At 43.9% G+C, this 13,053-nt stretch overlaps 1 protein-coding gene across 1 annotated transcript; it reads left to right on the top strand.

Moving 5' to 3' along the window:
- The first annotated feature begins 936 nt into the window (after positions 1 to 936).
- Positions 937 to 4,475, top strand: LOC123041525 (beta-glucosidase 12-like). The gene is made up of 12 exons (XM_044464123.1): positions 937 to 1,447; positions 1,789 to 1,847; positions 2,028 to 2,103; positions 2,212 to 2,289; positions 2,430 to 2,517; positions 2,745 to 3,000; positions 3,066 to 3,181; positions 3,262 to 3,476; positions 3,603 to 3,634; positions 3,732 to 3,834; positions 3,912 to 4,023; positions 4,103 to 4,475. Exons 3-12 carry the CDS (start codon positions 2,043 to 2,045, stop codon positions 4,266 to 4,268), a joined length of 1,227 nt encoding a protein of 408 aa, XP_044320058.1. The 5' UTR covers positions 937 to 1,447; positions 1,789 to 1,847; positions 2,028 to 2,042; the 3' UTR covers positions 4,269 to 4,475.
- The last annotated feature ends 8,578 nt before the right edge of the window (positions 4,476 to 13,053 follow it).

Below are 13,053 nucleotides of genomic sequence, written 5' to 3'. Positions count from 1 at the left end.
TAAGACACAATTTTTTACAACACGCAAACTTTTTTTACATTGTACACACATTTTTGTTTGAAAATGTCACAAACATATTTTTTTGAAACTCGTAAACACTATTGAAATGCTACATTTTTTATTGTACGAATCATTTTGTTCAATCACACAAATATTATTATACGTTGTATAAACATTTGTTTGAATTGGTCCGTACATTTTTGAAAACTTGTGATATTTTTTAGATGTCATAAAATATTTTCTTACAATCTGGTCAGATATCGAAATTTGTTCCTATTTTTTAAATTTTAAAAAAGCATTCACACTTTAAAATTATGTTCAAGTTCCAGAAAATGTTTATGTATCAAAAAGTGTTCGCACTTAAAAAATTTGTTCAGCTTTCGGAAAATTAAAGCTCGCTTCATGTCTAGTGGGCAGCCCAGACGAGTGCTTAGCCAACGATTCGAAACATTTTCTAAAAACATTATTTACAAAATTCTAAAAGCTTTATTTATAAAATGTGACACTATTTTTGAAAATCTGAATTCATAGCACGTGAAAAACTATGGACATTTTGAACATTTTTTAGAGTTATTTTTGAAATAACAAGCAGTTTTTAAAAATGCAAATATAATTTCAAAATTCGAGAAAAAACTAAAAGCACAAATGGAATTGAATTTGTGCGAAAAATAGAAAACAGGAATATTTTTGAGCTTCTGCAAAATTTAGAAATGCGTGAATGTATTTTAAATTTGACGATCTGTGTTATATGGGCCGGCCCAAATTATGAGTAGCAGGTTATCCCCTGGGATTTTCTTATTCCCAGGGTGCCAAGCAGGTCTAGGTTCAAAATAGACCGGGATTACAAGTTCAGAGTATCAATTTCCGGGATTCAAAATTTAGGGTTTGATTTAGTCATCGTCTGCAATTTCAAAGTTTGTTTTGGACTTTTTCCGCAATATGGTCAGGTTTTCGAACACCCAAACAAAACGGGCCAAATGATGGAATCCAGACAGGGAACTCACCGCCGGCCAGGATCGAAACTAATCCAGACAGGGAACTCACCGCCGGCCAGGATCGAAACAACCCACGCCGCCCGCCGCGGAGCTCGGGCAAAATCCAGCCGTGAGGGAAGTAGATCCCGCCAGGTCAAGCGACCAACAAACGCGAGGACCACCCGCGGCGCCAGATCCGTTGGTGTACACACGGCCACAACGGTCTCGAGCCGAAGCCTCGAGGCGGCTGGGAGCACCTTCCACGGCAGCGCCGCCCACCGTACCCCAACCACTCACGCTTTCGACGAGCAGTGCACTGCGCCGCCACCAATTCGGAGCGCCGCAATGGCCGTATCGGCCTATCCAAGCCGGCCGGGCACGAGGAGGAAGACCCGCCGTCACCATCTACCGAGTGGGCTTTGACCGGCGGCAGTGAGGGAGCAAGACGAAGGAAGGAGCTCGGAGAGTAGCGGGTAGGGTTTGCCACCCAAGTCGCCTAACGAGTCTGAATATATAAGCACACTTTGTATGTCAATAATTGTAAGTTTCAAAGGCAACTACTCCTTCAATTCCAAAGTAGATGACTCAACTTTGTAGGTACAACTTTAGAGTCATCTATTTTGTAACGGAGGGAGTAGCATTTTTATCTTTTTTTTTTGCGGGAACGCATTTCTATCCATCGGGTCAATGGGGGTGATTATTGGTAAAGTAGTGCATGTAAGTCTGAAGTTAAATCACGATTTTCCTTTCAACAACAAGAGTATCAATGAGCAGAAGAGACTTTTTCAATAAAATTCAGAATGATTTTTTGCAGCCAAAATTGTCGACGGAAGCAACGGGGATGTTGCAGTGGATTCCTACCATCTTTACAAGGCAAGGATACAGTTACTAATATTTTAGTTTAGCTATCCTGGATTTTCAGCTTTTCATAAATTATATGCTCAAATATGTAGATCAAGATGGCACTTATGAAAAGGTCATTGAATTTTAATTCCAATTCAGAAGGAAAAAAACAGTTATGTAGTATTGATATCAGCTTCGCAAATATCGCAGGAAGATGTGCGCCTCATGAAGGATATGGGAATGGATGCATACAGGTTCTCCATATCATGGACAAGGATTCTTCCAGGTATGACCAAATATATGTTTCAGTCCTCATATGTTCTGTCTTTATCCTGCATATCATTCAAATATAAGTTTAGAAAATGTTCACATCGACCTTATGAATGCATGCCAGATGGGACTCTGAGAGGTGGAGTGAACAGAGAAGGCGTCGAGTATTACAACAACTTGATTAATGAGCTATTATCCAGAGGTAGATGTATCTAGCCTTGATTATTTATTTAAGATTTATTCCCCAATGGTGTCAACCTGAATGCTGCAGACAACATCATACTATTTGTTCTCTATTTCACCGGATGATTCTTAAGATCAGAAATGGTTATAATTTTGCAGGGGTGCAGCCATTTGTGACCCTTTTTCACTGGGATTCACCTCAGGCATTAGAAGATAAATACGGAGGGTTTCTTAACCCTAATATCATGTAAGTGCTAAAAAAGCATCGTGAAATCAATGTAAAAGCTAACTTGAAATCAATGCTATTTCCTGTACCCATGATATTGCAACAGAGCCGTCGAACTAGCCATATTACAACAGAGCCATCGAACTAGCGATACTGTTTATTCTCTTCTTTTTTCCTCTCTCTAATGTTGTTTGTACGACCGCAGAATAGTATGCAAAGATAATTTAATTGTACCGCCGCTGGTGCAGAAACGACTATAAGGATTACGCTGAAGTCTGCTTCAGGGAGTTCGGGGACCGAGTGAAGCACTGGATCACATTCAATGAGCCCTGGGCCGTGAGCGTTGCGGGCTATGCAATGGGTGTGCTTGCGCCAGGTAGGTGCTCACCCTGGGAGATGGGGAAATGCAGCGCTGGAGATTCAGCAAGTGAGCCTTACACAGTATCCCACCATCAGCTACTCGCCCATGCGGCGGCCGTCAAATTATACAGAGAGAAATATAAGGTGATTAACGAAAGACCTTCAGTATTATTTGTGCATGAATGATCCGATGACTGATTCAAACGCAGGTCGTTCAGAAGGGGAAGATTGGGATAACTTTAGTCTCAGCCTGGTTTGTTCCCTTCTCCCGTTCAGACTCCGACAGTGATGCAGCAAAGCGTGCTACAGACTTCATGCTTGGATGGTAAGTTCTCTGTGATCCACGCATTTTCTGGTTGTCATGGTCTAGATGGAAATGATCTTACTGGCCAGGAGTGCCTGCAGGTTTATGGACCCCCTAACCAGAGGAGACTACCCACTGAGCATGAGAAGACTTGTCAGAGATCGCTTACCGCGGTTCACCAAACAACAATCTAAATTGGTCAAGGGTGCATTCGACTTCATTGGTATCAACTACTACACTGCAAACTATGCTGATAACCTTCCACCATCAAATGGCCTGAAGAGCTACAATACAGATGCCCGAGCTAATCTTACCGGTGAGTCTTGGATCAATCATTTTCCTTTAGGATCAAATTTTAGGTGTACTGTTTGTGCGATTTCAAAGTACAAATATTGCAGCTTTACCATCTCTACTATATATACTAATTTTCCAATTATGTTAGGATTTCGAAATGGCACCCCCATAGGTCTTCAGGTAATTTGCCTCTTCCATACATAGAAACAAATCTTCCATAATTGTTTCCACATTTTTCATGTGTGCTGATTCGGTTCCGTAAATATCATGCATATAGACTGGTTTACCTTGGCTCTACGTCTACCCTCAAGGGTTACGTGATCTGATGCTTTATGTCAAGGAGAAGTATGGCAATCCTACCATCTACATCACCGAAAATGGTGAGCATATTCCCTCTCATAGAAACATAAACATACTGAAACTTAAACTTACAGAACTAGTTGCCTCTGCGATCTAGGCCTCGGTGAAACCACCACCAACACGAGCCTACCACTCGCGGAAGCACTGAAGGACGATGCGAGGATAGAGTACCACCACATGCACCTTGTTGCCTTGTTGAGTGCGATCAGGTCGGACAACTCCAACTCTGTCAACAACCTTAAAACCTTATACTTATCTGACAGTGGATTAATTGCTTGCATTTGTCAGGGATGGGGCAAACGTGAAGGGGTACTTCGCGTGGTCGCTGCTGGACAACTTCGAGTGGGCGACTGGGTACACGGTGCGCTTCGGATTACACTACGTAGACTACGACGATGGGCGGAAGCGGTACCCCAAGCGCTCTGCCGGCTGGTTCAAGAGGTTCCTCAAGTGATGAGCTCGTAAAATTATTTACTACTCCTGAAGCTAAAGCAGTGACAAGTAATATGAACCGGAGGGGGTAGCAACCAGCGAGAAGAATGGAGTAGGTCGTTTATCTGTGTTTCGTTCTGTAAACTGTACCCCAAGGATTCCTTCACTGAAATCCAGTTCTTTCTATACATCATTGAGTGTACCCAAGATATCCGCCTGACTGGCTGGTGGCTGCGTGACTATCTGCAAACGTTCTGTATCAGTTTTTTTTCTTTTTGAGAGAGAGAAACGTTCTGTATCAGCTGTTTTTATGATGATGCTCATTTTCTCCGAAATCACTAGTTAAGGAGTACTTCTTGCGGAGATTACTTCAACTTTCCAAGGTTGTGACAAGTGGCGCGCTGCATGTGCGCCACTTGTCGCAACCTGTGAGTTTTCCTTTTTTTCGTAGATTCGTTTATTCAAAACATTTTATCTCTTAAACCGTGCGTCCAAATCTCGAACCGCTTTCGCTGTTGGATACCTCGCGTCGAGATCTTCAAAACTAGATCCCATGTTGATAGGTTTTGACGAACTTTCTTTTCACGAAAAAACCGGACGAAAAAAACCAACTAAAACCGAACCGGGAACACGGATTTTTTTCCCTTTCCGAAAAAGGCACGCCCGCCCGTGCCTCTGAACAAAATCACAACTGTGCCTCTCGCGGAAGCAAAACCGTGCCTCTCGTGAAATAAAAAAAAACAGAAAACGTGTTTTTTTTTCCTTTCCGAAAGAGGCACGCTCGTGCCTATCGTGAAAAGCATAACTGTGCCTCTCGCGGAAGCAAAATCGTGCCTCACGCAAAAGAAAAAAAAATAGAAAACGCGTTTTTTTCCCTTTCCAAAAGAGGCACGCCCGTGCCTCTCGCGAAAGCACAACTGTGCCTCTCGCGGAAGCAAAGCCGTGCCTCTCATGAAAAAAAATAGAAAACACGTTTTTTTCCCTTTCCGAAAGAGGCCCGGCCGTGCCTCTCGCGGAAGCAAAACCGTGCCTCTTGCGAAAAAAAACCAGAAAACGCGTTTTTCCCCTTTCCGATAGAGGCACGCCCGTGCCTCTCGCGAAAGCACAACCGTGTCTCTCGCGGAAGCAAAACTGTGCCTCTCGCGAAAGAAAAAAAACAGAAAACATGTTTTTTTTCGTTTTCAAGAGGCACGGCCGTGCCTCTCACGAAAGCACAACCGTGCCTCTCGCAAAAACAAAACCGTGACTCTCACGAAAAAAATGCGTTTTTTTGCGCAAAAAAATTATTTTTTTTTGAAAAAAAAAATTGGTCGAAAAGCTAGGGAAGACCGGTAGAAAACCAAAACGTAAAAAAAACCAAAAAAACCTGTTTAAAAAGCCAAAAACGAATGCAGAAAAATAAAAAAAACAAAATCTGGAGGAAGTGCCCAGAGCGCGACATGTGGCAAATGGCTGAGAGCGCGCCAAGTGACGCTGATCCTTGCGAGGCTCCCGAAGGAGCACTCGTTAATTAGGTGCTCCCGAAATCTCCCGAGTGATGTGGTACCGATATGGGCCTGCCTAATGCAGAATTTCCCGATTGTTGTGGGCTTGCAGGTTGCAGCAGATGCAGGAAAAGGAAAATTAAAAAGGGACGAAAACAACCTCGCATACTTGCATGATATATATTCCACTCCAAAAAAACTTGCATGATATATACTCCCTCCGTCTCAAAATACTCGTCGGAGAAATTGATAAAAGTGGATGTATTTAGAACTAAAATATGTCTAGACAGTGGCGGAGCTAGCATCTGACAACAGGGTGGTCCGCTCTAATTATTTTTTTTGCCAAGCAATATCACATCGAACATTCTAACTAATTAAAAATATCATAAAGAAATAGTAGATCAATATGGTCTTACAACATACTGAAGTTCTCAATTAAATTTAGTGCAAAATTATATATGTATTCACGTACTGGATGGCATAGTGCAAAAAATCAAACCTAAGTCTTCTTTTTGCGAATATAATCAAACCTAAGTCAGAAATTAGGGTATTTCAATACCTTTAATTGGGATATTCGAGGGGCTGGTGTGGTGACTGAGCGGTAGTGGCTACCGTCGGATTTGCAAGGGGGCAAGGGCAGGGGCGCCAGGCGGCCGGTCGCCGGCGGCCGGCAGGGGCACAGCGCAGCCGCACACAGGGCAGGGGCACGTGCAGGGAGGCGCTGCCGGACCAGAGGGACGGGCGGCAGGGCGGACGGGAAGGAAAGGTGGAACCGCGGGAGCATCCTGGGCGCCGGGCGGCTGGGCTCCGGCCAACGACGGACGGCGAGGTCACGAGGAACGACGATGGCGAGGCGGCTGGGCGTCGGGGTCGAGCAGTATCGTGCGAGGGCATCGCCGCGTCGGGACGAAGGGCTATGCTCGATGTGGACTGGCGTGGCTGCGTGGGTCAACCGAGAACTGTGTTGGGCCGTGTTTTAACTCTGGCCCAGTTAGAGATCTATATGTATAATAGGCTGACCCAAAATTCCAGGGTGGGCCGCGGCCCACCCTGGACACCTTGTAGCTCCGCCCCTGTGTCTAGATACATCCATTTCCTTGACGAGTATTTCCGGACGGAGGGAGTAGTATCTAAATTATTTTCATGTAATTTAAACATTGTTCACACAATTTATAAGGAAAATTCATATAATTCAAAACATCAAATATGTTAAAAAATGTTCATGTAATTTAAGAAGCGTTCACGGTTTGAAAATAAATATTTAATTTTAAAATGATCAAATATTTATAAAAAATCATCTACTCTAAAATATTACATATTTAATAAATAGTGCTCTTCTATTTTTAAAATATTCATGTAATTATTAAGAAGTGTTCACACTTTTAAAAAAATATCATCCATTATATAAGATGATCATGTGGTTTGAAAATATGCACACATGTTGAAAAAACATTCATGAAATTTAAAAGTGTACATGAAAAATTTAAAAAGTCTACGGGTCTTTCAAAATATGTTAGTGTATTTTTTATGAAAATGTTTGATTTTTCCCCGAAAGTTTTTAAATATTTTGAAAGTATTTGATAAAAATGAAAAAGAGAAAGGAAGGAAAAATAAAACTAAAGTAGGTAAAGAAGAAAAAGCAAAAGGAAAAAGGAAATTGAATAAAAAAACCTATAGGTAAAATAGAAATCCAGAAAAGAAACCAAGATAAATAAAGAGAATGAAGAGATCAAACGAAAGCCCGGATATAAAAACCGGAAAAGACAAAAATTGCTAGGCTCCCCAATATTGGGCGTGACCCATGTAGGGGCGCACGTGTGCAACGGCATATAGCATTTGCATTGCTTCAAACTAGACTAACTAAGAGAAAATCAGTGGCATAGAAGGGGTTAAGGTGTGCAGAAATGCACCATCAGTGTCTCATTTACTTTTTGCTGATGACTCCCTTATCCTCATGAAAGCTGATATGATCAATGCAACCTTGTTGAGGCAGGTGCTGGATGACTACTGTGCGAGTTCGGGACAGTTAGTAAGTGAAGGTAAATGCAGCATTTTCTTCAGTCCTAATGTTGAAGTGGAAGTAAAAGCCCAAGTTTGTGCTGAACTTAGGGGGTGTTTGTTTCCAGGGACTTTTTGATGTAGGGACTAGAAAAAGTCCCTAGCAAACCAAACATGATGGGACTTTTTTGGGACTTTTTGCTAAAAGTCCTTAGAAGCACCTCCTTGAGAGTCTTTTTCAAAAAGTCCCAGGGACTAAAAAAAATCCTAAGACTAGAGAAACAAACACCACCTTAATATCATGACAGAAGCCATCTCTGATAAATACTTGGGACTACCTGCAATAGTGGGTCTAGATAAGAGTGAGAGCTTTGAATACTTGCTGGAAAGAATTGTGAACAGGCTCAAAGGATGGAAAGAGAAAAATCCTATCCATGGGGGGTAAGGAGATTTTATTGAAGGCCATCATCCAGTCTATCCCGGTCTTTGCAATGGCGGTGTTTAAAATCCCGAAGAAGGTGTGTAAGGAGATGACAGATGCAATGGCCTCTTTCTGGTGGGGGGATACAGATGACCATAGGAGGATGCATTGGTTTGCCAGGTGGAGAATGTTTGTGCCAAAGAGTAGGGGTGGAATGGGATTTAGAGTTTTACATGCTTTCAATCTGGCAATGTTTGCAAAACAAAGTTGGAGACTTATTACTCATCCTAACACTTTGTGTGCACAAGTTTTGAGGGCAAAATACTATCCAGATGGGAACTTGTTAAAGGCAGGGCCAAAAAAGGGAGCTTCGTTCACTTGGCAGAGCCTTGTGGCGGGACTCCAAACTTTTAGAAGGGGTCATATCTGGAGAGTGGGATCAGGAACAAGCATCAATATATGGGAGAATCATTGGATCCCGGACAGTCCAACTCGGAGGGTTATGACACAGAAGGGAAGTATTTTACTATGACATGTGGATGAACTAATTGACCCTATAACAGAGTGGTGGGATGAGGACCTCTTAAGGAATATATTTCTTCCTACTGATGTCGAAAGAATTCTTAGAATTCCACTATCCTCACTGGTTGAGGATTTTGTGGCCTAGAATGGAACGAAATCTCACACATTCTCTGTTAGATCAGCCTATTACATCGAGTGGGAACGTCAGTTTGGTGCTAAAGTAAGAAATGACGCCGCCGGAATGTCAAGAACAAATCAAGTATGGGAAATCCTCTGGAAGCTACAGGTACCAAGTAAAGTTAAAATATTTGTCTGGCGAGCCCTAAATGGCACTGTCCCGGGCATGTGCATTTTGTGCAACAGACACATCAAAGTAAATCCCCAGTGCCCAATCTGTAAGTCAGGTCCTGAGGATATTCGTCACTTGATTTTCACTTGCAAGCATGCAAAGGAGGTGTGGGGGAGACTTGGATTGCAAGAGGAATTACTCAGAGTTCGGTCCTTTGTGTTGATCGATCAGGTTCGGTGTTACTAGAAGAATTACTCAGGAGCCCAATAAGTAAATCCCCAGTACTTGGTCAGCTCGGACTGCAGGAGACAATCGCCGTAGCAGCATGGTATATTTGGTATGAACGTCGGGAAGCTGTTAAGGGTGAAAATATTAAGAGTGCAGGGCATACTGCTTTTGCTATTCAAACAATAACAATTAATCATACGCAACCGCCGAAAGCAGTGGCACCTAGTGCAAGATGGGAGAAGCCTTTGCCAGGTCACTACAAAATGAACACTGACGCCACATATTTTGAGGTGGAAGCGGAGCAATTGCTACTATATTGAGGAACTGGCGTGGTCAAGCAATTGTAGGAGTGGCTCAGCCCATCCAGAATGTTATGAACGCACAAATTGCAGAGGCGCTTGCAGTAAAACGGGGTCTGAAGATGCTCTTTGATGGAGGATGTTCCAGAGTAAAGGAATCTGATTGCCTGGAACTAGTGGATGCTTTCAAAGGTGGCAATGAAACCTGAAGTCCTTACATGCCCATCCTAGTGGACTGCTTTGAATTAGCGCATAGAATCCCTTTTGTTTCCTTTCAGCATTGCCCGCGGGAAGCTAATAAGCTGGCATATTTTTTAGCTAGGTATAACTATGAGCAAGGTATTACGTATGAATGGGCAGAGGAAGCCCCAAACTTCTTGTTATCGCATGTACTCTTTGATGTAACCTTGCCACGAGCTGAATAAAGTGCCATGAGGCTTTCCCTTCAAAAAAAGAGAGAAAATCAGTGGAATAGCCATATACCCCCTCATTCCATAATAATTGCCAAGAATATGGAGGCTAGGGGGTAAAAATATAGTCCAAAAGAATTACCCTATGCCATAGCAGCCTCTATCGCTAAAATTTTGGAGCGCACGACATATTTGCAAACATGGAGATGGATTTTGGAGGGAGCTTCAAGGCTGGTCCTGAGATTTTGGGGGCTCGGGGCCAAACTAGAACTGGGGCCCTTTAATATAAACATGAAAATAATCAATATATGCCTATATAAATGTTATCTGTAAACATTTAAAATGCATGAAAAAACAACATCCATGTCAAGTAGTTTATAACTGTTATCAAGAGATATACTTTATCTAAATTATATCGGTCGCAATGATTGGTGAGCGCGATGTGGTCTCCTCTGGACGATTCGGCCTCTCCACATGACCACATGGGGCGATGATGGGGCATCTTGAATCAAGAGGCACGAGAGATCAAGCTTTGGTGTTAGAACATCAAGCGTTCCACGCTAGGGTTGCGAAATTACGACGGCTACCATCTTATAAGCCAAATTACACTTGTGATGGTGCAATTGGATATGGTAAAACTGACCGTGAAGAAATTTTTATGAATTAAAATGCGTAATCGGTTGGATAAAAATAGAATTGGCCTATAGGAACATATTAAGGTCAAAATTGGATATATAAAATGTACATCACTAAATAAAGGTAATACAACAATGAGCGGGCAATTTATAACATGAAATCAACTCGAAAATATATATGAATTAGTTCTGCTCAGGTCATTTCTGAAACGCCCGAGCCTCCCGGGTCGCTCTAGGCGACTCTCGAGGCGCACCCAGCCGCCACCTAAAGAACCGTCGGCCACCACCAGAATCCTCGCCGCCGCCAGAGGAGACTGTCCAACGGCGGGCGGCGGAAGGCGGCGGCGGTGCGCTGTCCCGTACCCCTCTCCCCCTTCCAACCTTCCTTGGTTCTGGCATTGTTCGTCAGCATGCTCAAATCCAGATTGAGTGGGCAGGTACCTACTCATGGTAGCGTTAGTGGCAGCCACGAGATGCCGACTTGATCCCATTCGTAGAGGCATCTGCCCATGAGGCTTGGGCTGGAGATTGGTCCCTCTCATGTTGGTGGCTATCCACGTCCTACCAGATCTGGCAACAACCAGTTGGGATTATTCCATGACAGTCGGAGGGGCAGTTGCCATCCCATGACGCGGAAGCCTTGCGATGGAACGACGATGCTTAGTCCGTGTTGGCCCCTATGGTGGCAACTTCAGGCTGCGGTGATGGCCTCGTTTTGGATTGCGGTGGCCACCGAAAGGTCTTTGCGAGGTTTCTTCATCCAGATTCAATGGTTGATTTTGGCGATGTGTAAACCACAGACAACAGCCTGACACAAAGGAATTGTTGTGCAAAGGTGGTGGTTGCACATCGCATGTAGCTGTCAGGATTGTGGAAAAGTGGTGCTGACAACACTTGAGCGACATCATTGGTGCTTCCACTTGAGCATCCAGTGTTGAGCTCCGGGGTGAAAGCCTTGGTCTGACCTGAGTTGGTTATACCTGGCAATGTCAATGTATTAACGTCATTACCTTCTTGGAGGCATTGCTCGAAGATGCTCGGATGGGTTCTTTAGGGTGAAAACCTATATCTGGCCTTGCGTGCTTGGATCCAATGACAACGGCGCTTGAGCATCGCTCCCTTCCTGAAGGCATTGCTGTTGAAGAACTTCGTCATATGTGTCGTGTCATGAGATGGTTGGTGCATATATTGTCATTCTTGTAGTTTGCCCATCACAGATCTAATAGCTTTGGGGTTTATTATTATTTTTTCCTTGCCTACACGTAGTTTTGGTCTTATATGTCTTTGCTATTTTTGGTATGTTTTTGTGTGCGTGCTTGAGCATCCTAGTTATGCAGAGGCCGGGTGTATGCTCATTGTGTTTGTATCCTCTTGATGCTCCATTTTAAGCCAATAAAATTTACTTTTTTTGAAAAAATATGAATGAGTACGATTCAAAGTAGTGAAAACAAGAGTCGATTGATAACTTTTTAAAATGGAAGGATCAATTGATATATGATTCCATCTTCCGGAAAAGGATCGCCTATTTTTTTAAACTGGTGCGCCGTCTGCCCTAGCCTGACCCACCACCATCCTTTCCTTTTTGGAACTGACCCACGACCATGGTAATCTCTATCTCTACTACTTAAAAAACGCGTAGCATTCTTTTTCCTGCCACCGGACCATGGTCCGCCCGTCCTTCGTCCGCCTCACTCGCACATTAGAAAAAATCCTTATTCGTTGCCGAAATCGCCGGCTTCCCTTCCCAAAATCCCTCGTGGAACATCCTTCCTACTTCCATCTAGCCTGCTGCCCCATCTCCCCACTGTTGGGAAACATAGCATGCAATTTTAAAAAAAATCCTACGCTCAGGCAATATCTATCTAGGAGATGCATAGCAACGAGAGGGGAAGAGTGTGTCCACATACCCTCATAGACCGTAAGCGGAAGCGTTAGCTTAACACGGTTGATGTAGTCGAACATCTTCTCGATTCAACCAATCAAGCGCCGAATGTACGGTACCTCCGAATTCTGCACACATTCAGCTTGATGACGTCCCTCGAACTCTTGATCCAGCAAAGTGTCGAGGGAGAGTTTCGTCAGCACGACGGTGTGGTGACGGTGATGGTGAAGTGATCTGCGCAGGGCTTCGCCTAAGCACTAGGACAATATGATTGGAGGAGTATACGGTGGAGGGGAGCACCACACATGGGTAAGAACAATTGATGTGCTTAGAGGTGCCCCCACCCCCGTATATAAAGGAGGGAGAGGGGAGGAGGCCGGCCTAGGGCGTGCCAAGTGGGGAGGAATCCCACTTGGACTCCTAGTCCTATTCGCCCCCCCTTTCCTTCTATCGGAGGGGGAAGGAGAGGGAGAGGGAGAAGGAAAGGGGAACGCGCCCCCTCCCCTTGTTTAATTCGGACTCCCCATGGGGGGGCACCCCCTTGTGGGCTGCCTTGCCTCTCCCCTATGGCCCATATGGCCCATTACTCCCCCTGGAGGTTCCGGTAATCCCTCGGCACTCCGATAAATACCGGCAACA

Source organism: Triticum aestivum, chromosome 2B, assembly GCF_018294505.1.
Source record: "Triticum aestivum cultivar Chinese Spring chromosome 2B, IWGSC CS RefSeq v2.1, whole genome shotgun sequence".
NCBI classification, from domain to species: Eukaryota; Viridiplantae; Streptophyta; class Magnoliopsida; order Poales; family Poaceae; genus Triticum; species Triticum aestivum.
This window is presented reverse-complemented; position numbering and strand designations above follow the sequence as displayed.